Source organism: Phocoena sinus, chromosome 5, assembly GCF_008692025.1.
Source record: "Phocoena sinus isolate mPhoSin1 chromosome 5, mPhoSin1.pri, whole genome shotgun sequence".
In the NCBI taxonomy this organism is placed as follows: Eukaryota; Metazoa; Chordata; class Mammalia; order Artiodactyla; family Phocoenidae; genus Phocoena; species Phocoena sinus.
Genome location: NC_045767.1, coordinates 95,235,778 through 95,259,683, shown reverse-complemented (window position 1 = coordinate 95,259,683; position 23,906 = coordinate 95,235,778). Strand labels below are relative to the sequence as shown.

At 42.4% G+C, this 23,906-nt stretch overlaps 2 protein-coding genes across 9 annotated transcripts in view; both read right to left on the bottom strand.

Moving 5' to 3' along the window:
* Nucleotides 1–11,181: 11,181 nt before the first annotated feature.
* LOC116753983 lies at nucleotides 11,182–18,666 on the bottom strand. The gene is made up of 2 exons (XM_032631997.1): nucleotides 18,628–18,666; nucleotides 11,182–15,463 (listed from the first exon to the last, which is right to left on the bottom strand). The coding sequence occupies exons 1-2, from the start codon at nucleotides 18,664–18,666 to the stop codon at nucleotides 14,684–14,686; spliced, it is 819 nt and encodes a 272-aa protein (XP_032487888.1). The 3' UTR covers nucleotides 11,182–14,683.
* A 644-nt stretch (nucleotides 18,667–19,310) lies between these two features.
* ANXA3 (annexin A3) overlaps nucleotides 19,311–23,906 on the bottom strand; it is a 54,663-nt gene continuing 50,067 nt past the window's right edge. For 7 of the 8 annotated variants that reach the window (XM_032633609.1, XM_032633607.1, XM_032633608.1 and 4 more), the window contains 2 exons: nucleotides 23,592–23,714; nucleotides 19,311–19,876 (listed from right to left, as the gene is read on the bottom strand). In XM_032633609.1, the coding sequence (XP_032489500.1) occupies nucleotides 19,817–19,876; nucleotides 23,592–23,714 (183 nt within the window). In that variant the 3' untranslated portion in view covers nucleotides 19,311–19,816. Of the gene's footprint in view, nucleotides 23,715–23,906 lie in introns of all 8 variants that reach the window. The other variant, XM_032633604.1, reaches the window with a different exon arrangement.

Here is a 23,906-nt window from a genome sequence, read left to right as displayed (position 1 = left end):
CTGCCGATGCATGGGACACAGGTTCGTGCCCCGGTCCGGGAAGATCCCACATGCCGCGGAGTGGCTGGGCCCGTGGGCCATGGCCGCTGAGCCTGCGCGTCCGGAGCCTGTGCTCCACAACGGGAGAGGCCACAGCAGTGAGAGGCCCATGTACCACACACACACACACACAAAGAGATTATTAATTAGCCATCCTGGAGCCTAGTTCTATACTCTTTCTATCAACCCAATGTTGCTCATTCTGTCAATCTTCCAGTCAACACACACTGCTGTCTCCTTCAGCTGTGGGATGTGTCAAAAGTCACACAGCATTAACATAGTAAATTTGAATATGAATAAACTTTAGATTTTCCATATCTTGTGGACATTTTGGATTATTTGAGGTTTTAGCATTTTTTATGACACCCCCTGATTTTCAGTCAGGGACTTACTCCTTCCCACCCCCCCATTCTCAGTTCCCGTGGTTCTGGTGACTTTTTCCATCCCCAACCCAGAGTTACTCTGGCCAATGAGAGCCTAGCCTTCTCTAGGCTGTAGATTTAATTAAGGGATGACACATGGCCCATAACAGCCATTAAAATTCAAGAGAGGCTTTGGAAGAGTGGCAGACATTCTCTCTCAATGGGCGTGAACCTGAGACCATATGAAGCTGGAACTCCTGCAGTCATTTGCTCCCATGTGGAAACTGAGACTGAAATCAATCAGTTGAAATGAAGAAAAACCATATTCTTATGATACATTTTGAACCCTGAATCCAGCTGTGCCTGAAGTCCACAGTACCTCTGGATTTTAGTTACACAATTCAATAAATTCCTTCTCTTGGGTAAATCAGTTTGAGGAGGATTTTCTGTCTTTATCATCCAGAAAGATCTTAACTAAAATATCCTATAATAATGTACTGTCACTCAATTGCATTCCATACCTTTTCTTGAAAGAAAAAGAGTGGAGTTAGGGTTATTTTCTGGAGAATTGCATTGCAGACAACAAGGGACTGGCTTCAAAAAACAAAACAAAACTGAGAAGTCATTTTACTAGGATTTAGTTGCATACTCCTTGGGTCTGAAAAAAACTTTATGTGGTGCCATTCTCCTTCAGGTTAGTGATAAGAGGCCACGTCCTCTCACCTCTAGGACCAACTTAATCCCTATTGCTAGACTCTAACCTCGCCAGCTGGCAGGGCTTCCAGAATTTTCCCCAGTGAAGTTTGATGCTTTAGATGGCCTTAGCACAGCTGAAATTCCCTCTAGCTATCTAGACCCACACCCTTCTTTTTTCTATCAAATGTCATTGCAAATCTGTCCCAGGAAAAACTTGCTACAAGTCTTTCCAATCTTAGAATAGAATTTCTGGGTACCATCCATTTGCAAATAAGACGTCTGTCCAAAAGTTAAGCCTAACCAATGACTCACTTTTCTGATTGCCAGCTTCACAGGAACAAGAACAGGGGGGAATGTTATAGGAATTCTTTTAAGGTCAGATGAATCTAGTACACAGAACCATTTAGTTGGCAATAATGGTTTCAACACAAGATGCTTTTAGACATTCCCTTAAAAATTCAGTGTTTGGTAACTCCCAGGACAAGATGAATTTAGTCTGTACCCTGGTTAGTGAATTTAGCAATTACTTTTCATTTGCCAAAATGATGAACGTTTCAACCTTCTAGAAACCTAACATTACCTAGTTGGATGTCGTATTTTTAACAGATGATACGAACATAGTGAATGATAATGGTTGGGTAAAACTTTTCTGTAACCAGTATTTATAAGAATTAACATAATAAGTTGTGAGGTTGTGCTGGTTCTTTTCAACAGATTGCACCTTCTAAAAGGGGGAAAGTTCTAAAGAACAGGCATAAATGAATCCTTCTCACATGTGAGTTGCATAACTCATGTTACTACGCGAGGCAGAGGACATAGAGCCATGTCATTTTCTAGGCTCAACAAAAATAAAAGGGAGGATTGCCCTTGTTAGTCTTTTTTTCCCACAAATATTCCTAGGATACCCATGAAAATAATACTAAAAAAATACAAGTCACAATGGTTTAGAGCAGAAAATACTCTGAGCTCAGAATTAGGGGACCTAAACTCTGTTCCTGTGCAACCCCCAGCAGGTTACTTTTCTTTGGGTCTCTCATCACATATAAAATGAGGTATTAACTACCAAGGAAGCACTGAGCTATAAATTTGGATTACTGAAGCAGAGGGATTGCTGATGTAATTCTTCTCGGTTTCAGTTCTGTGCATGGATCTAAACACTAGACAGAAGATAGATAGATAGATGATAGATAGATAGATAAATAGATGATGGGTAGATAGATAAATAGATGATAGATACCTCAAAGAACTTCAAAGATGATCAGGTTAGCAAAAATAAATTAGCTGGGAGAAAAGAACCTGAGTGTGAACACTTTTCATTCATTCCTTCACTCCTTCACAAATTCTTTTGAGCACTTAATTAGCCAGGCACTACTACTAGCACTTAGCTAGGTGTTAAGGATACAGCACCGAACAAAATCCCTGTTTTCATAGAACTTATTTTCTAGAGGTGAAAATACATCCTCATCAAATATGTAAAATGGAATGTGTCAGTTTGTTTACTATGTCTGTGAGTTTGTTTCTGTTTTGTAAATAAGTCCATTTGTATCATATTTTAGATTCCACATATAAGTGATATCATATGGTATTTGTCTTTGCCTTCCTTACTTCACTTAGTATAATATCTCGGTCCATCCAGGTTGCTGCAAATGGCATTATTTAATTCTTTCTTTATGGCTGAGTAGTATTCTACTGTGTATATATACCACATCTTCCTTATCCATTCCTCTGTCGATGGATATTTAGGTTGCTTCCATGTCTTAACTATTGTAACTGGTGTGCTATGAACATTGGGGTGCATGTATCTTTTGAATTAAAGTTTTCTCTGGATATACGCCCAGGAGTGGGATTGCTGGATCATATGGCAACTCTATTTTTAGTTTTTTAAGGAGCCTCCATACTGTTTTTCATTGTGGCTGCACCAGTTTACCAAAGGGGAAAGAGGGTAGGGGAGGGATAAATTAGAAGTTTGGGATTAGCAGATACACACTACTATATATAAAATGGATAAACAATAAGGTCCTACTGTCTAGCACAGGGAACTACATTCAATATTTTGTAGTAAAGCATAATGGAAAAGAATATGAAAAAGAATATATATATATATATGTGTATATATATATATATATATATATATATATCTGAATCACTGTGCTATATACCTGAAACTAGAACATTGTAAATTAACTATATTTAAAAAAAAAAAAACAATAGGGAGTGTCAGAAGGTAATAAGTGCTAAGTAGGAAACTAGAGCAGAGGGGGAGACAGGGAGTGCTTGAGGTTGCCCTTTTACATAAAGTGTCACAGAGAAGATGGCATTTGAAGAGAGACCTAAAGGAGGTGAGAGAGTAAGTCAGGCTATTTCCTACTTAGGAGTAGCAAGGGCAAAGGCCCTGAGGTGAGCGTGTTTGACATGTTTTAGGAGCATATGTTGCTGGAACACAGTGAGCAAAGGGAAGAGTGGTAAGGATGAGATCAGAGGGGAGGAAAAGTACCAAGAGAAGCTGGAAGCTGCTGTTTACTTGAAGATGAATTACCCCATCCTCTTATTTGTGGATTCTTTGCTAGTGAAATTGCATAGGGGGAATAGACTGGTACAGTCTAATTGTAACATCTGTTTGGATTAGGGTGGGGTCAGAACTTGAGACTCACTGTCACTACTGGGCAGAAACATATGCTGTGCCTTGGAGAGTAAAGCAGCATTTCTTTCATTTTCAGCAAAGTTTAACTTTTTTTACATTAGGGCCTTCTGTCCTCCCTTTCCTCTAGCATGAGGCCCTGCCGTACTCCTGGTACTCCTGTGACTAAGTGTGGTGGATGTGGTGAGAGGTTCTAGCATCCATTCCAACCTCCTTCGTGTGTGTCTTCTGGTACTGTGGAGACTGGAAATCTAAAAACTATATGTTCCAGACTCCTCTGGAGCTAGAAATTTAGATAAAATCATTTCCACTGACTAGATGCATTTGCAACAGTTAAGAAGGTGGAAGCGAGAGTCTCTTCTTTTTTCACTCTCTCTTTTGTCCAACATGCTTTTTCTGCAGCACATTACAGGATCTGGTCACTAGTTTCACAGGTGTCACAAGGCAATTACAAAGTTGGCAGCAGCAATGGCTTTGGGGGCCACATTAAGTCTTTCATTGGCCCTAGTAGGTACTCTTGCCTTCATGGGCCCCTTCCTCCATTAAAAAAAAATTATATTCCACGACTGCATTGGGATAAAGATTAATATATTATTATTATATATTTAAACATTTAATTCAACCTAAAATTTCTTTTTTTCTTCTAATTTTAGAAGAAATTTAAATAGTTTTATGGGTTCCTAAATGTACTGCTGGCACTAGGCATTGCGCCTACTAGTAGTACCCAGCAGAAGGGTTGGCCCCCATTGTGTTGGGTTCCCTGGAATAAGCTAAAGTCGGGTGTTCTTGAAGTTAATGCTTCCAGTGGCGAGCTCCGAGTGCCTGTCTTCCCGATTGTGGCCGGGAAGCAGCTCCCTGGAAGGCCCATTGGCTGTGTTGTTCTAGGATTCATTTCCAGAAACTCAGCTTTTCCTAAGGTTTTGTAAGTACCCAATTCCCTGTGTTAAATCCATACTCCATTAAAATAACCAGAATGGTCTGTTTTCTGCAATGAAACCTAATTGATGAGGGTTTATGCCTTTATTCTCATGAATCTTTCAAATCTGTTCCTTACCCTCAAATTCCCCATTCGGTCAGTCTGGTCCCTCTCACCTCATCTCTGTTCTCTCTCACTCCGTTACCATTTTGCCTTTCACTGGAAACTTTGGAACCCCCACTCCATTGTGGGGAAAGGCCCTGGGTCCCTGTATTAGTCAGGTTTCTTCAGAGAAACAGAACCAATAGGGTGTGTATGTGTCTATCTAGGTGTAGACATGTAGATATAGTATGTATCTGTTTATATCTACATCTCCATCCCTATCATTTATCTATCTACTGAGATGTACAGAGAGAGAGACAGAGACAGAAAGACTAATTTAAGGAACTGACTCATGCCATCGTGGTGGTAGGCAAGTCCAAAATCTGCAGGGTTGGGTCAGCAGTCTGGAGACTCAGGGGAGAGTTGAAGTTGCAGCTCAAGTCCAAAGGCAGCCAGCTGGCAGAATTTCCCCTTCTTCAGGGGAGGAAAGTGTTTTTCCATGAAGGCCTTCACCTGATTGGATAAGGCCCACCCACATTACAGAGGGTGATCTGCTTTACTCACAGTCTTGCTGATTTAAATGTTAATCACAACTAAAAAATACTTTCACAGAAACATAGAATAATGTTTGATCAAATAACCAAGTGCTGTGGCCTAGCCAAGTTGACACATGAAATTAACCATTACATTTCTATTAACATAAACCCATTTATTTTTTGCGGTATGCAGGGCCTCTCACTGTCGTGACCTCTCCGTTGCGGAGCACAGGCTCTGGACGCTCAGGCTCAGCGGCCATGGCTCACGGGCCCAGTCGCTCCGCGGCACGTGGGACCTTCCCGGACTGGGGCGCCGACCCGTGTCCCCTGCGTCGGCAGGCGGACTCTCAACCACTGCGCCACCAGGGAAGCCCCATAAACCCCTTTTTAAAACCTCTTTCTTTCTTCTTCTCGCCTGAAACATGTTCTCCTACGAAATCGCCATTCTCCCAATAGTTCTTAGCATGAGAGCTTCAAGTCACACCCTAGACTTGACATTCAAAGACCCCATGGAAATAAATGGAAAGAACTAGTAGGTAGTAGTAGTAACTTGGTAGATAATAATTAGTTGGGAGCTCTTCCTCCTCTTCGTTTTGTTCCTATCCCTCGCACTCTTCTCATTCATCTTCTCCTCTTGTGTTATCAAGTTACTCTGTGTTTTTGGAGGAAAATTCAGAGCTCTAAAGATATGCTCACTTCCTACCCAGTGCTAGCTAACTTTAGCTGCACCCTGAGCCCACCTCTCCATTTCTCTTTAAGTCTCTTGGTAACTCCCTGGCATGCTGACCCAGAGAAGTTACCATTCTAGATTCTTTCTAACCCAAAGCCTCCGTTTTCTTCCCTTAACTCCTCTACCCTGTAACCTCACAAAGTTACATGCACAGTTATGCCTCGTATTTAACATAATCTGACTATTTTAGGATAATTTCCCCCAGAAAGTGACCCCGACACAAGGATCCAGGGATCCCAGGACGCACTGGAAGGTGAGAGCAGATGTGACATAAAAACGAGAAGGGAGCCAATACAGGTGTGTTATGAGCAGGTTAACACTGTGTGCAACTGGGGTTCATGCCCCCTCGGGGGTGGAGGTATCTCTGGAAGGTAGTGTAGACCATACCTCAGAGCTGTCCCATCTCAGAGGGGAGAGCATTCAGTATTTATCCACTGCCTGCCATCTGTCATCAGTTGAGGGCTGTCGCAGGGGTGCTATCCCCCCGCTGGTGCTGCCGTTCTGCCCTAGATGTGGGACGAGGCAAGCTCCTGGAGAGAGATAAGGGCTGAAGGCACTTGCAGTGAGAACAGTCAGCATGTATGGAACGCTGAGAGTCAAGGGGATTTCGCGGGGGCACCGATGACATTCTACACTTCCTCTCCCCCTGGCTTTACTGTAACATGGACTCACACCTGTGTCTACTTTCCCAACCTTTCATTCATTTTGCCAGCTACCCTCAGATACAGCATTTTATTTCATATCCTTGACCAGAGAATTTGGCCTTGCTCCAGTTTTACATAAGAAGAAGCTAAGAGGTTAAGAATAAGTAACGTCACAAAAATTACCCAGCTTGTAAGTTCTGGGACTTTGATTTAGAGACTCTAAATTCCATACATTTTCTAGTACAGCAGAAATCTAGGGGCAGAATCTTGGGGAACACTCATCATTAGGAGAAATACCTTGGAGCAAGAAGAGATAGGTTCAGAGTAGCGATAGAGGGGTTATTTTGGAGTCATGGGGGGACGCTCCTCATTTAAGACTGGTCTCCACCACTCTTCCCTACCTTCATCTCTATTGACATAGCTTTCTAAAGCTTACTGGGCCAGAATTTTATGTTTTCATCCACAGGCCCTAACACAATTTCTAAGAACAAAGATCAGATACGATGCAATTTTTAGAATTAATGCCTGGTAATAATGTAATGTAATAAGTGCTCAATTTTATTCAGCAATTATCTACTCTCTAAGCAACTTTCAAATAAGCAGTACAGTATTTTCAACTATAATCACGCTGTACATTACATTCCTAGAACTTACTTATAAGATACTGGTTTATTTTAATTTACCTACATGTATATCCAGCTTTTATAATGCTTAGCACACAGTAGGTCTTCAATTAATATTGATGGGCTCAGTGATAAATATAGATATTATTAGTTCAATTTTGTTTTGTTTTGTTTGTTTTTTTTGCGGTACACAGGCCTCTCACTGCTGTGGCCTCTCCCGTTGCAGCAATTTTAAAGATGACATAAACACTCAGAGAGATTGAATGATTTTCCCAATTTCTCCAAGCTAGTTGGTAGCAGAGTTAGGACATCGAGGTCTTTCTAACGTTACTGTGCTTAAGGGCCTCTATAAAGCGTGCATAGTGCTAAGTACACAGTAGGCCATCAGTAGGCGCTATTCCTTCACCAATGCCTTGTTAAAGAGGACACCGGGACAAAGGGCGACTCTGCTGCTTCTCTTCCAGAGCTCCACGTGATCTTCCTGTTCTTCAATCCTGTATTGACTCGTATTCCCCTTCCACTCCAGAAAACGTGGATGGCCCCATGGCTCAGGCCCTGGCCCTGCTGACCCTCTGGATGTTGGCCTGCACATCTGCGATCACTTCTACTCAAACTGCACCCGCCAGCGATGTGACCTTTAGATGCTGCATAATGATTTGGTATATACATGTATGTATGGTGAAATGATCACCAGAGTAAGGCTAGCTGACATCCATCACCATACATAGTTAGATTTTTTTTTTCTTGTGATGAGAAGTTCAAGGTTTACTCTCTTGGCAACTTTCAAATATATAGTACAGTGTTAGAAACTACAGCCACCATGTTCTACATTACATCCCCATGAGTTATTTATCCTATAACTGCAAGTTTGTACCTTTTGACCACTTTTACTCATTTCACCCGCCTCCCAAACCCCACCTCTGACAACCACCAATCTGTTCTCTGTATCTGAGTTCCGTATTTTTTCTTTTTTGATTCCATACAGTATTTGTCTTCCTCCATACAGAGGAAGATCATACAGTATTTGTATGTAGTTGTATACATACATCGGCAGGCAATTTGTATGTATTTGTATACATACAGTATTTGTATACAGTATTTGTCTTCCTCCGTCTGACTTATTTCACTACTCCCATTTTATAAACAAAAGGAAATGGTGGATCAGCCTCACGAAGTAATTTGCCCAAAGTTACACAGCAAGTAGGTGGCATTTGAACTCAGAGTGCGGCTCCAAAGCCTAGAGTCTTTCCTTTATACCTAGGAAGGGAGAGGTCAGGGAGACTTTTTCCTGAAGAAAGAAGACAGAACCATCACACTGAGGAAGCCAAGAGCAGCCCAGGAGAAGTAGGACAACCACAGTGTCCCCAGAGGTGTAGCCAGGGAAAGATCTGTGGAGTTTCCCCACAGGGGCTTTCTCTGGGTAGATTATAAATTCTGGGAAAGCTTGGACCTCCCAAGAAGTTTCTGGCTGCACCTGGTCCAACCAAACTACATCCCCAGCACCCAGAAGTAAGAAAGAGGAGAAAATCAAGAATGGACAGTTGTTGCCTGGTGGCCAGGGAAGGTCTCCATATTGAAATAATTAAAAGTAGACTAAACAGTGGAAAGACTTCTCTTTGTCTTGTCAACATTGCTGAAGTCAGCCAGAAATTAAAGCAGAGGGCTTAAGAAGAGACAGGAGGTAGAGAGAAGAAGGAAGCTGCTTTTTCCCTGTCACCAGGTCTTCTCTCCAGAAACATACAGGAATAAACTGAAGACATTCTCCAGTCATTGCTGTCCCATTTAGCCCTCCAGTGTCAGAATGCTAAGGTGCAGGCTGGTACCCAGAAGAGCTGAAATAACTGCTAGGCGCCCTGAGCTGGTGGGCCCTGCCTGTGGCACAGGCTGGTACCGCCTTAGAGTCCAGAGGCACAGGAAGAGCTGGAAAAGTAGGACCATTCCCAGCTGACTGTCACTCTGTATCACCCAAATCCTGGGAAAGACTCAGCTTTGAGTGGACATCCACAAGATGGAACTTACACTGGTTCTCAGCCATGATAGGGAGGTCTACATGTCTCTCAGATTACCTGTCAGTGTCTGGAAAGTAGGTAATATAATTAACATCTATTCTGTGTATTCCATCACAAAGACTTAAACTGGTCTCTAGCTATCTTCAACAGACAGGATTCCACAATGAGATTTCTGAAATTGGAGAGAGAAAAAGAGTGAGAGTGAGAGAGAGAGGAACCAAACTTTCCACCATATACCACAGAAAACAGGACAACAAGTGAACACGAGGGATGGGCTCGATATTCAGGCCCAGAGAAGGCTCTTCACTGAGGGTTGATGGTCCACTTATCCCATGTAATCAAGTAATACATAATCGGGCAGTTCTTGGGAGCTCGTCCTCATCTCTGTACCAGTCTGTATGTCTTCAAAGCCCCTACTAGTTAATTTCTTTAATACCTGGCTCAGAGTTTCCATTCCCGGTGACACCTTCCCTGACAGATCTTATCAATCCTTCATTCGAGCTCTACGCACCTTTTTTTTTTTTTTTTTTTTTTTTTTTTTTTGCGGTACGCGGGCCTCTCACTGTGTGGCCTCTCCCGTTGCGGAGCACAGGCTCCGGACGCGCAGGCTCAGCGGCCATGGCTCACGGGCCCAGCCGCTCCGCAGGATGTGGGATCTTCCCGGACCGGGGCACGAACCCGTGTCCCCTGCATCGGCAGACAGGCTCTCAACCACTGCGCCACCACGGAAGCCCTCTACACACCTTTTAATCACCAAACTTCCTTCCTTAAACATTTTTAAATGTTTTAAAATTAGTGAAACAATAACTGTTAAAATTTTATAAAACACAAAACTTAGGGGAAAAAAATGAGTTACCTGTAATCAGACCACCCAGAGATGAACAGTTACCACTGTCATGTGTGTTCTTCTAGTCTCTCTGGTTTTCTGTTTCCCTCTGTGTTGTTAACATGTTCTTTTTTTTTCTATGTAGCAAAATATCAAGTATCTCTTTTATACGTGTGTCTGTCTATCTGCCTGTCTATATCTATATCTATTGGGTAGGCCAGAAAGTTCATTTGGGTTTTTCCATAAGATGTTATGATGCATAGTAGTTCACAGCGTTTTAAATAGCATCGTTACAGAGCATATCACATTTTACTATAGTTCGTGATAAATAGTTAGCACTCACATAGAGCATACTATTCATTGGGTTGTTCTAAGTGCTTACATGCATTGATCTATTTAATCTGTTTAATCTGAGGTGGTTGGCTTAATTATTACTATCAAATTTCACAGATAAGGAAACGGAGGCACCAAGAGTTTAAATAATTTGTTCATGACTAGTATGTTTAGAGCTAGAATTTGAACCTGAACTAGACTGGCTTTAGACTCTTAATCATTGCCATATAGGACTTTAACAGTTTTTAATTGAGCATCTAATAATCAGCAGTCTCTTTAAATATTTTATTTGTCAACTCTGGAAGTCAGGAGCAACAGTGTGAGAATCTTGTCTGAGGTCAAACATCTTCAAGGCGGGGCAGCCAGGTCTGCCTGCTCCCCACACCCATCCGCCACCACCACCATCAACCCCCAACACTACCACCAACACCAGCACCACTATCACTATTACCACCACGATCACTATCATCACCACCACCATCACCCCCACTACTACCACTATCACCACTACCATCACTACCACTATCACTACTGCCACCACCACCATCACCACCATCACTACCACCACCATCACCATCACCACTATCACCACCACCACCATCGCCACCATCACCACTATCACCACTATCGCCACCATCACCACCGCCACCATCACCACCATCACCACCATCGCCACCACCACCACCGCCACCATCACCACCGTCACCACCATCGCCACCACCACCACTGTCACCATCATCACCACCACAACCACACTGTATTTACTAATTAGCCGGGTATCTGTCTTTACTTTCTCTTTCTCACTCCCCAGAATATCAAGTCTTTGAAGTCAGAAAATGAGTAGTTTTATTCATCCTGTAACCCCAGCACCTAGCACAGTTCCTAGTCCATGGTTACCATGCAATAAATACTTGAAGGAATAAAGGACTCACAGACTTGGTTTGACTGACAGCCAACCAAAGAAGATATTTTGCATGAAGACATCAGTCAACACCTGTTTACACAGAATGTGCAATACATGATGTGAATTTGTCTCTGTAGACTTGACTCTCTAACACAAAGCAAAACGAAAAGTTTAAATTTTCCGCTTTGAAAACCTCTAACCTTTGCGTGACAGATGTGGCCAGGAGCACTGGTATAGGCTAGTTCTGCTCTGCCTGCAGTTCTCTAACGGGAGGTATGACTGTGTCTCCTTCTCGCTCACTTCCCGCCCGGACCTTTGTTCTCCCCACCTTCTACCCCACTGTGGCATGCTCCTGTATGTGGGAGCTGATTTCATCTCAGTATCCTTTGTCAAAGTTCTCTTTTGTCTGGTGGTTGATACCGTATCAGTTACTTCAGGGCAAGCCCAGAGCTCTGTAAGTCACCCTGGCCATTATTTATTGCCACATCCAGTTCCACAAAGCTTGTGCCAGCAGAGGACTCCAGTAGGTTTTGATGGCCCGTTCTCCCTCATGCATAATTGTGTTTTAAAACTCATGCAGCTGAATGGGCTGTTTTGGTGTCCAGGGTTTGAGGACTGGGGATTTCTTTTTACTGTTTACTGCAGCAGCCATTCAGTGTTACTCCTACTCTGTAACTCTCCTCACTTGAAATTTTCCTCTCTCCCACTTTTGACTTTGCAAAATCCACAGAAACAGGCAAACTCTGGTCTCGGAGCAGGGCTGACCCTTTGGTAGATAAAACTGGCAGAAAGCTTGAGTTTGTCGAAACTAGAAGAAATATACCACTAGGAAAACAGCTTATGCACAAAGCAACGAATACTTCCTTTATTTTCATAGTCCCACGGGAGATGTACAGAGAGTGGGTGGGAAAGGTCCGAATTTGTCAGTTTGCTGGGGTGGGTTGAGAAGAAATTTGGGGTACTTTCCGTGGTTCATAAAACACAAGGTTTCATACGCAGGAAATTGCCAAGAGGTCTGCTTTATCTTCTTTCCTAATTACAAACTAGAAGCGTTGACTTTCCAACATCCCCAAATCCCCCAAGTGAATCAAACAGAAGCAATGGTAGGTCTTCCAAACCGAGCCAGAGGATAACAGCTAACATTTATTGAGCACTTAAGGTATGGCAAGCTCTGTGCTATGTGCTTTACCTAAACTGACTTGCTGAAGCCTCACACCTATCTGAATCTGAAGTATTAAATGCTATTGCCACCCTGGCTTTACAGATAAGGAAATCAAGGCACAGAAAGGTTAAGTAACTTGAATGCTCACATGTCACAATTATGAGTGGTGGGCAGGAAACAAGCCTGGGGAGCTTTATATATCACTGGACTCCCATAATCAGAGAACACATTTGACGAGATCGCACTGATTTCAGTGAGCGTTTCCCTTGAAGATATCCAAGGCCAGTCTTAGAGTTACCAACACTGTGAAGTACTAAAATAAGTATCATTTATTTACTCTACAAATGCTCATTGAACACGTTCTATCTGCCACTTGCTGGGCAAGGCTATGCCATTGTAATTACTAGTAACTATTTCTGATTGAATTAAATCCTTCATGTGCTTTATTTCATTTAATCCTCACAACTCTTTCAGGTAGGTTTTGTTATTATCAGGTAAAGAACTGATGTTGTAGGGTATACAGAAGTAGAAATATGACACTGTACACATGAAACTTCTATAAGTCAATGTTACCTCAATTAAAAAATTAATTAAAAAAAAGAATGGCGGTGTAAAGAAGTATTTGTCAAATATGTGCTTCTATAATCACTGCCATCATGGGTAGTGGAGTCAGGATTTGGACCCAGTTTGATCTGACCCCAAAACCAATGCGTGAAAGACAAAGTAAAATTGTAGAAACTGGAGGTTAGCAATATGACGTGAAATTAGGGAAATGGAAAAAGAGGATAGATACATAGAAGAAAAGTCTGAATTCTACTATTTAAACATTTCCCTCAATATGCCCTGTTATAGCTCCTCATGAGCGAACACCCTGTCACTCTAAGATGAGGTGGACAGATCTCCTGCCTTCTGCAGTTCACCAGTCACAGAGACCAGGACTCCTTCCAGCTTGCTGGTTGTCTCCTCTTCACAGTCTTCCAGGGACTAAACTTAGTGCATAGCGAGATGACTTGAATGTACTCAGCCAGGTGATCCCTGGAAGAGTTAATATACATTTCATGTAAATGCAGACGGTGCCGGGAATCGTGAGAAACAGAGGATTAAATTAAATGATCCATATGGTCCATTAAGAAGGGTTTTTCAGCAACAGTAAGATGCCTGGACCGTGACAGACATTCTGTAGACAATGAAGATGTTTCTGAACAATTCATAATTGTCCCAGTTATTCTGAAACAATTAAAATAGGTTTTGCCTTTGGGACACAGAGCCATGGGGTCCACTTTGAACTCGACCTGCCACCTTGTGGAAATTGGAGGCAATAAAAAACATGGCCCTTGACTAATACACTAATAATAATATGATCTGGGCTAACATTTTTTGAGGGCTTACCATAGGCTAAGCATTATACTAACCATCTTTTTCATTTTTCTTTTTTAATTGAAGACCTTTATTAACAGGTGCTTGCAGTTTGTTGACTTTTTTGAAAAAATCAAGCTGTAAACTTTTATTACAAATTAAAAATGAGATTCTTAAAAATCTCAACTTGACCAGATATGAAACAATTTAAAAACCTTTAAAGATGTATTGAGAAAAACCAGGTTTTTTTAAAAAAAAACAAAACACGTTTGTCATTACTAAAAAGAGACGTCTTTAGGTAAAAAAAACCCCATGCTGCATACGTAACGCAGATCGTTCTAGTTATCCGGTCAACAGGCGAAAAGCAAGCACTTTAGTCTTTAGCTCCAATCTTTTGTTCATTTCTTATTGCTGGAATTTCATATTCATTTCTTCGTGTTGGATGACTAAACCGGATGATGGTAGAGATGGTAAGCCAGCATTTTTACTCAGCCCCGCCCTGCTCAGCCTCGGGAGCGGACGCATTCTCAGCTGGTAGATCTGCTGCTTTTGCCTCTTTGCCACCTTGTGGTTCAGGGTTTTCTGGGCGTCTGCGTCGGTAATTGAAGTTGCGGCGGTACCGACGTTGAGGGGGCGGCTAACCTTGGGTCTTATCTCCTCGATTTTCCATATCCTCTTCACTGCCGTCCTCTCTGCGCTGTCTTTGGCGAGGAGGGCCCCTGCGGAACGGTGATCTATAACCCCGATACATATTCTGTGTCACTGGTCTACCTTGTTCTCCTGCACCCTGGTTGTCCGCACCCTCCATCACCTCTCTCTGCACGGGAGGGTTGGAACGCTGTGCTCGACGCCCATAGGGTCTCCGCATGCAGTAAGGTGGGCGCCTGCGCCTGCGGTAGGGCCGGCGCTGTCGGGCCTGGCCTTAGGAGACACTCTCGGATCCCTCCGCCTTTTCCCCGCTCTCACTCTTCTGGTACTTCTGCTGGAGGTTGCGTGGAGGACCTCTGCGACGTGGAGGACCGCTGCGACGTGGAGGACCGCTGCGACGTGGAGGACCGCTGCGACGTGGAGGACCGCTGCGACGTGGAGAGCGGCTCTGGTGGTCGCGGTCTGCGGCACGTTTACCACCTTGCGCTGGAACCGCTCCAGGGCCTGCATCGTTTGCTGCTTCGCACCCTCTTCTCCTTCAACGACATCGGACTCCACGGTCTCCCCATCTCCTACACCGCGAAGGTGCCTCCTGGGGTTCTTCTTCTTTATGGCAGTCCGGTGAACAAATGCACCTTCCGCGGTGTCATTCCTGTTGATGAAACCACACCCGTTTCTCACACTGAACCATTTTGCTGTTCCCAAAACCTTCGATGCGATGGTCTTTTCGTCTCCGCCGGCAGGCGCCGCCGGTGTGAGGCCGCCCGGGCCGCCGCGCCCGGCGCCGCCGCTGCCCGTCGTGCGGGGCTTGGGGTCGGCAGCGCTGAGGGCGGGGGGCGGCGGGCGGCTGCCGGGTCTCGGCCTCGCTGCTTGTGGCTGCGGCGACGGTGACTGGGGCCCCCCGCGGCAGCAGCGGCTCCGCCCGGGCTGGGACGGTAACTAGGCCGGCGGCAGCGGTGAGACCGCTCGGGGCTCTCTGGGGTCCGCTCTCCGCTCCCGCTACCGATAGAACTCTGTGCTAACCACCTTTTAAATGTTTTCTTGTTTAATGATCAAAATAACTTTATGAGATAGGAACTACCACTGTCCCCATTTTAAGGGTGAGGAAGAGGTGACTTAGCAAGGTCAAGCAATCTGCCTACAGTCACAGATCTGGGCAGCATGACCTCAGGGCCCGTGCACTAAACCACGCACTGTCCTGTGCCCATTCTCATGTAGTATTTAAACATTTAAATAAATATTGCAGTTCTTGGGAAGGGTCAGTAACCACCTTCCATCTTGAGATAACCACGTTCCATCAGAATCATCAGAAACATACTTTTAGCAGCTACCAGCTGGCCCAATGCATAGGAGGCAAGAAGGATGAGAGTAGAGGGGCTGGAGGAGAGCTTTCCTTGGAGTCTTTCATTATCTCAAAGTTCCTTTCTCTTTGCAGGGTTCTGTCCAGTGATCACCACTCCTTTCATGTTCCTATGTTTCTTCATATTCACTCATGCACAAATACTATCTGACCTAGATCCTACACCTTGGTTTTCCCGCTGTGTAACCTTGGGCTAGTATCCTAACCTTTCTGAGCCTCATCTTCCTCATCTGTAAATGGCGATAACACTGACACATATAACCATGCTCTGAGAATAATGAGATCTAAAATATCTAGCATAGTACTCAGCACATAGTAAGTCCTTGATTCATATATACAACAAAAAAATGATAATTTTACTATCAATTCTACATCACGTTTGAATAGCATTCAATACTTTTCACAGTAGCTCCAAGCATTATTTCCTGTGCTCCTTACATCAACCTGTTTGGGGCAAAGGGCAGGAAAGATCTACAACCCCACTTTACAGATAATTGTCATTAAGATTTGTCATGTACCTACTCTGACTAGGGAACTGGACTAGGAATTTAGAGATGTATAACACTGTATACACTGACTTTCACAATGGTTTAGTAGCTATCCTTTTTTATGACAAGGTACACAGTGAATCCCTGGTGAGATAACAGAAAACATATATATTGGTCTCTGCCCCTCCTCATTCATGGCACAGGACCCTTAAAACCCTTGTAATTTCCTAAGTGGTAAGAGCATTAGGAGTATCTTTTGTCCTAATATTTGGTCTTTGCTAAGGAGGCGACTCTGGGTGGCTCCTGGATGAGGGCTGGTCATTGGAAAGACAAAGCCATGATTCGAAGCTTGGAATTTTCAGCCCTGCCTCTCGTTTTCTTGAGAAGGGAAAAGGGCTGGAAATGGAGTTAATGATCACTCAAGCCTACGTGATGAAGCTTCTATGAAACTCCAATAGTCTGGGGTTCGGAGAGCTTCTGGGCTGGTGAACACATGGAGGTACTGGGCAGGGGGATGGAGGGGGGTGGGCCTGGATGGGGCATGGAAGCTCCACACCTCTTCCCACCCACCTTGCCCTACACATCCCTTCCATCTAGACGTTAATCTGTATCCTTTACCATATTCTTTTATTATAAACTGCTGAACGTAAGTAAAGGTTTCCCTGAGTTCTGTGAAGCACTCTAACAAATTGGTCACACCCAAGGTGGAGGTTGATGGAAACTCCAATCTTTAGCCAGTCAGTCAGAAGCACAGGTGACAACCTTGACTGGTACCTGAAGAGGGGGGTAGTCTTATAGGACTGAGCCCTTAACCTATGGGGTTTGCTAGCACCAGGTAGACAGTGTCAGAATTGAGCTGAATTGCAGGACATCCAGCTGGTAGCAGAGCATTGCTCCTTGGTGTGGGACCCACTCGCCATCTTCATCTCCACCCCACCCGCTGCCCAACATGGGAAACTGGTGATCAGAACCCGTTAAAGAGAAAAACCCAAGGCCTTCCTGGTTTTGTGTTTTTCATGTTACACTCTGCCCCTTACTGACTGGAGATGAAGGCTACTTCTGTAGCCATAGTGGGGCACCATCACTTCAAGAAGCACAAAGGGAAGGGATCCAGATAAAATGATGCTTCCCCTGCTCCCCCCAGGGCAATCTTGTGGCCTCCTAGAAATTATGCTTATGAATATATGACTTACACAATGGAGTGATATGTAGCAGTCAAAATAAATAAAATACATGACATGCAATGCTATAGATAAGTGCCTTTTACATGCCAAGCACTTTCTAAACACTAGGGATATAGCAGTGAACGCAACAGACAAAAATCCCTGCATTCCGATAACTAAGTTCTAGGGTTGAAAAGAACAGTGGCCTTGGAGTGGGATAAATTCTAAGGCAAAATAGTGGTTAACAGCCTGGACACTGTGAGTTGGGCTGCTTGGGTTTAAATCTTGGCTCTTCCAATGGGCAAGTTACTTAATTTCTCTAAGCTTCCATTCCTGTATCTGTGAGTTAATAACGCCTACATTGGAAAGTTCCTTGAGGATGAATGATTTATCATATACTACACTGTTTAACATAGTGCCTGGTATACAGTAAGCACTCAATGGGTATTAGCAATGATTTATTGCTTGGTGAGACACTTACTTACCAAATCACTTAAGCCAAAATCGTGAGGGTATACTTGACACCTGACCCTTTTGATTATTGTGTTCTGTCAATTTTACCTCCTAAGTACTTCTTGAGTGTGTATATCCCCCCCCCCTTTTCTCCCTTGCCATTATCTTAGCTCAGACTGACGCGTCTAGTATTGATTAGAAGATTAATTTGCCAAGTGGGCTCCCTGCCTTTAGCTTTCTTCTCCCACACATTCCTCTTCCTTGATCAAAAATTTGACCAAAAAATCATTTCCCTGATTGAAATCCTCCTTGAATGCTCCTTCCATGACCCTCCCTTGCTTGTAAACTCTTTAGCATGGTCTGTGAGACCTTCATAATCTAGCCCCTGCCTATCACCGGTCACCTCCCCTTGTACCCTAAGCCTCCACCACATTGGTCTCTCTCCCTAAACAGATTTTAAGCTCTTTGGGCAAAGGAAACGAGTCTTCGTTCCTCTGGTGTACCCAACACTTAACTTAGCACAGGGTGTGTCACATGGTAGGTGAACTGAAGTCTATTGAAGAATGGTTGCGATGCTGTCATGATCATTTTGATGTTGCTTGGTAATAATAAATGATAACATGGTAACTGAACACTTGCCATGTCCAGGCACAGGGCTAAGTGCTTCACAGGCATCATTTCGCTTAATCCTTTTTTTAAAAAAAACAAACCTATGAGAGAGGTGAGTGCTGTTAAGATGAGAAAACTTTGGTTTAGCAGGGTTTCGTAGTTCCCAGCATCACAGAGTGGTAAATGGTAGGGCAGGATGTCAAAAGCTGGTATGTGGATTCTAAATCCCTGTGCTTTGTTCCCATATGCATTTTGGAAATCTCAGAATGAGAAATAACTTCTCCATCTTTCTGCCAGGTCTCAGAAATGTTGACCAGTGGAATCCACTGATTAAAAGTTCTGGACATCACTGTTTCTCATACAGCTATCATTTCTATTTTAGTTCAGACTAATAACTCCAACTAGAATTTTTTACCTTATATACTTCCTTTTAGTCTAGGTATTTCATCCTAGGTCCCTTTCAAAGGTAACATGAAAGATTTGTTGAAATGTGTAGTTTTGCCAACTTATTTTAGAGGAAAAGCATATCTTAGAAACTTGATTCTAAACACCCCTTCTGGGAAAGTAGTATTTAACATGAAATGACCACAATTCATGCTTGCCATTCAGATGGGCAATGGTTAGATCAGTAGTTCAGCAGATGTTTTCTGAAATAAATTATTATGCATTGCCACTGCTCTAGCTTGATCAGACGAGAAAGGGGAAGCCAGGAGTACATACATCTTCGTTTTTATTCCTTTCTTAAGGATGAATGTGATTAATAAGACGGTAGACAAATGGAAGCAGCAACAGCTTTATAACCAAAACATGTTTTAAAATATCATTAGTTGTCAGTGCCAGGTACCAAACAATGCTGGTTGATGATAACAACAGATTACCTTTTACAGAGGCAAGAACTTGTATTACACTGTTTTGCATTTTATGTTTTAGAACTGAACAGAGTCTCACTTCCAAAGCAGAAATATAATTTGGATAGTATTAGCTGACCCTTAATGTCATTTAAAAATTTCATTTATAAACGGCTACATTATGATGAGATGCTCTACGATAATAATCACTTTGTTGTTGTTATATTATGGAACAATGAAAATCTCTATTAGGAAAACAGGTTGCTCTTGACACTTGCTTGTACTTGTAAATACTGCGAGAAAGAAGTAATTAGAGCTGTGGGAAACGTCCGTCATGGGAGCAGGCAGCCTTTAGAAATGACATTCTTGACTCAGTCGTCCCCTCCACAGATCTTTACGAGTGTGACTGCATAGTCTCCAGAAGTATCTGACTGTAAGGGACAGGACCGATGGAGAGGACAGACATGACGTAAATAATGAGGGGACCATGAATGAAGCAAATCGCACAGCACTAGGGGATTCACTGGCGTGTAAGGCTCATGACCTGTACCATTTAGTGAAATGCACCTGTAATTCCATCACCCATTCACACCTGAGTGTAATCCTGTTCCAGCCTAGCATCTTCTTTATAATATATGATGTTTAAATTCTTCCTGATATACTGCAATTAAATTTCAATTTGGGTTTAAAAAAATGAGTGCATCGATTACCTAATATTACATAATCTTATTTTTCTCACAAAACTTTAGGAAATTATAGTTTTAATAATATTTATATTATTTATCAAACACTTGCTCTTCTAAGGGTTAACTCCTTTAACCCTTATAATAACTCTGTACAGTAGATACCATAGTAGTTCTACCTAACAGATAAGTAAAACGAGAAAAACAGAGGTTGGGAAATTTGCCCCAAACTATATAGAGAATAAATGCAGAGGGAGGATTTGAACCCAGTTAACCTGGCTCCTTAACACCAAACTATACTTCCTGACTTAAGAAAGTGAAATGAACTACATCCCCACAGAGTATGTTTCCCAGTTCCTCTCCCCTAGGCTAGCCAAAAAAGGATCTTGGTTCAGAAAAGATACCAGGTGAGACTGAGGCTTTACAGTACAAGATGCCACGTTTGTTATGAGTCTGGGAGTTAGAAACCTGGGAGTCATCCTCGACTCCTTCCCTTCCTTTCTCCTCACACCAAGATGTTCATACCAAGTCCCTTAAGTTTTAACTCCTAGATATCTTTTGAGTCTTTGCTCTTTCCTCCTTTTGTATTACCAGTAGCTTTGCATCACTATTTTGTGTTACAGTCAGAGCTACCGTAATATGACGAATATAGTAACTCAACACCCCACATACCTTCTATCTTATGTCCAATTCATTCTCCACAGTCACAGGGATCTTTTCTAAATATACTTCTGGTCATGACACTAGGTGCTTAAAATTTAAACACTTCACTGGCCTCCCATCGCTCTTAAGCAAGACAAAATCCTTAGACATTGCCAGAAAAAGTCCTGAATGATCTGGTCCCGCCAGCCTCAATTTTCATTAATGTTTCCTCCACCACGAGATCTTTCCACTTGCAATTCCTTCTGTTAGAAGGCTCTGCTGACCTCTGACCCCCACAGCCTTCGCCTTGTTAAGTCTAGTCATTTTTAGATCTGAATCATAACCTTCCTATAGGTCAAATCCTCCTGTTATGTGGTCTTATAGCACAATCTCCTTTACATTGAACATGGTTGTAATTTTACATTTAGTTCTAATTCCATAAGGACAGAAAACTGTTTTCTTTACTTATAATTGTAATCCTGAACCTGGCACATAATATACATTCAGTAAATATTTTAAATGGAATGAATGGAATACGAATTCTGTGATCTCAAGTCTTCCTTTCAACTGAATGCATATTGCCACTCAGATTTTATTTTTCCGTATTCCCAAGGTAGACTCCTAATCAATCAAGTGCCTCCTTAATTCTTATCCTCCTACTTCTCATCATATATATGTTTCTAGAGCATTCCCCTTTGAGAGCCTACTGACCGGCATAGCACCTGGCTCATGCGAAGCACTTAACACATGCTTATTCACCTGAAAGGCAAGCTCAAGACCCATTTCCCAAGAAATAGTCCCTATCTAATCCCAAACGTCTTTTTTTTTTTTTTTTTTTTTGCGGTACGCGGGCCTCTCACTGTTGCGGCCTCTCCCGTTGCGGAGCACAGGCTCCGGACGCGCAGGCTCAGCGGCCATGGCTCACGGGCCCAGCCGCTCCGCGGCATGTGGGATCTTCCCGGACCGGGGCACGAACCCTCGTCCCCTGCATCGGCAGGCGGACTCTCAACCACTGCGCCACCAGGGAAGCCCCATATTATTTCTTTATGTCAGCCACTTTATTCTCTCTTTTAAAAAAAAATTTCTTTTGCATTTATAATCTCACGTTTTAGTATGTACTATCAATGTGAAATATTATTAGGCAGAATACTGTGGTAACTCATATTATTATCTTGTAATTGTTTTATTTATGCCCACCTCAGTCTCCACATAGATTATGAATTAATTGAGCGTAGCTATTATATTTTCCTTTAAAGACCCTGGAATTATGCTATTTATTAAATAGGTACTCAACTTGTTGATAAAGGAAATCTACCAAAAACTGTAATTTCATCGAATTTTTAAATTAAGATCCTATTATTAAGAAATACACATTTGTTCTCAGCTACTCTCTTCCTCTTCTCCTCCCCTCCAGTCATCATTTGAGAAAGGTGTTAATGAGCAGAGAAATGTCTAAATTAAAGGCGGAAGGAAGAGGAACCCAAGGCTGAGATGATATACAAAATGGAACTCTAGCTCCTGAATTGCAGAATTTTAACCATCGAAAACATCCTATTCGTCAGTCTTGAAAACGTAATGAGATTACTTGATAATGTATGTTAGGTGACAGAAGTGAAGAAACCTTAGATAATTTTAAATTACACACTGACCTCTGCAGCAATGGATTTTTCTTTTCTGTCAAGATACACGTTGCTTAAATGTTTCCTAATACAATAAGCCTCAATTACCCAGACCGTGGAGGGGGGGCAGGGAGAGCTACCAGTTAACTGAATTTCCTAGTTTGCCAAGGGTGAACTGAAGGCTTTCTTCATGTTTCAACCTTGTTACTGGCAATCTTTATAAAACATATGCCTCTCCTTCTCTGCCTTGGTAAAAACAATTTGGTTATTGTTATCGTATCTTTCTCTGTTGATTGAAACTATTGTAATGTGTCAGATCGATTCAAATTTCGTTGAGTATGAGCAGTTGATGGAATCTGTCTGTGCTAAGCCCCAGGCACAGCCTGACAGCTGCCTTTTGGAATAAGTTTTCTATTTCAACTTAGGCGTGCATCTTTTCCTGCAAAGGTTTAGTGCAAAAACAACAGCTCTCATTAAAAACAAAAACCAAAAAACGAACGATCTTGGTGAATGGATCTAGCTGACGAACTGAGGTGCAGTGGAAGTCAACTGGTAATATTTACCAAAATTATGGATATATTTACATCTGTCTCAGCAATCCTACCAACTCACGAGAACTTATCCCTCAGATACACCTGTACCTTATGAAATTGTATATGCGTATTGCAGCGTTGTTTATAATAGCAAGAAACTTGAAACATCTGTTGATGTGGTAGGTACAAATATACAAATAATGGAATGATAGGCAGCTGTTAAAAAGAATGAGAAAGCTTCCTATATCCTGAAATAAAAAGAACTCCAAGGTGCAGAACAGTGTTACCTTTTGAGTCAAACGAAGAAGAAATTTAAAGTACGTACTTTTCTTCTATTGTCAGAAAGAAGAACTGAAATAAGTTAAAATACTGCAATATAAAAAATAGGTTAAGCAACTTGCAATTCACAAAAGAAGAAAAATTAGTGGCCACTAAACCTGAAAGAAATGTTGAGTGTCTTTTATGTGCCTGGGATTTTAAGAGCTGAAAAATAATCACTGTCTTTAAGGGATATTTTGTTATTACTCTTTTAAACTCAGGAAACACATTTACACACTGACAAGAGAGAGAAACCTAAGTCACACATCTCCATGTTTTGAGAATTATAAGGGAAAAAGGATGGGTAGAGAGAGGCATGATATGTTTTGCTATTTTAAAGAAGAGACTTACTTCAATTGCTGAATGTAGGGAATAGCCATACTGCTTCTTAAACTCTGCTCGAATGTCCAAAAGGTCAATTTCTGATCTGGAAACCATTATTCGGTTCAGAGTAAACTCATCAGTCCCAGCGCCCTGTTGAGAAATGCAAGCGTCCACAATACCAATCTCATTGCTCACAAAACAACACATAGCACTATATTTACAGGACATAGATAATGGTACACAAAATATTCAACCACAGTGACTCTCCTTCACTCATTTTTCATCAAACATCAACATTCATTTATTCAAGCAATATTTATTGAGCACTTTGTGCCATCACAT

Bases quoted from the DNA above. Each gene is read 5' to 3' on its own strand.
- LOC116753983 (XM_032631997.1), bottom strand. From the start codon at position 18,666: ATGATGCCTGTGAAGCACTTAGCCCTGTGCCTGGACATG. The intron at 15,464-18,627 runs GCAAGTGTTCAG...CCGCCGGCCTAG, and splicing joins TAGCCCTGTGCCTGGACATG to TTACCGTCCCAGCCCGGGCG.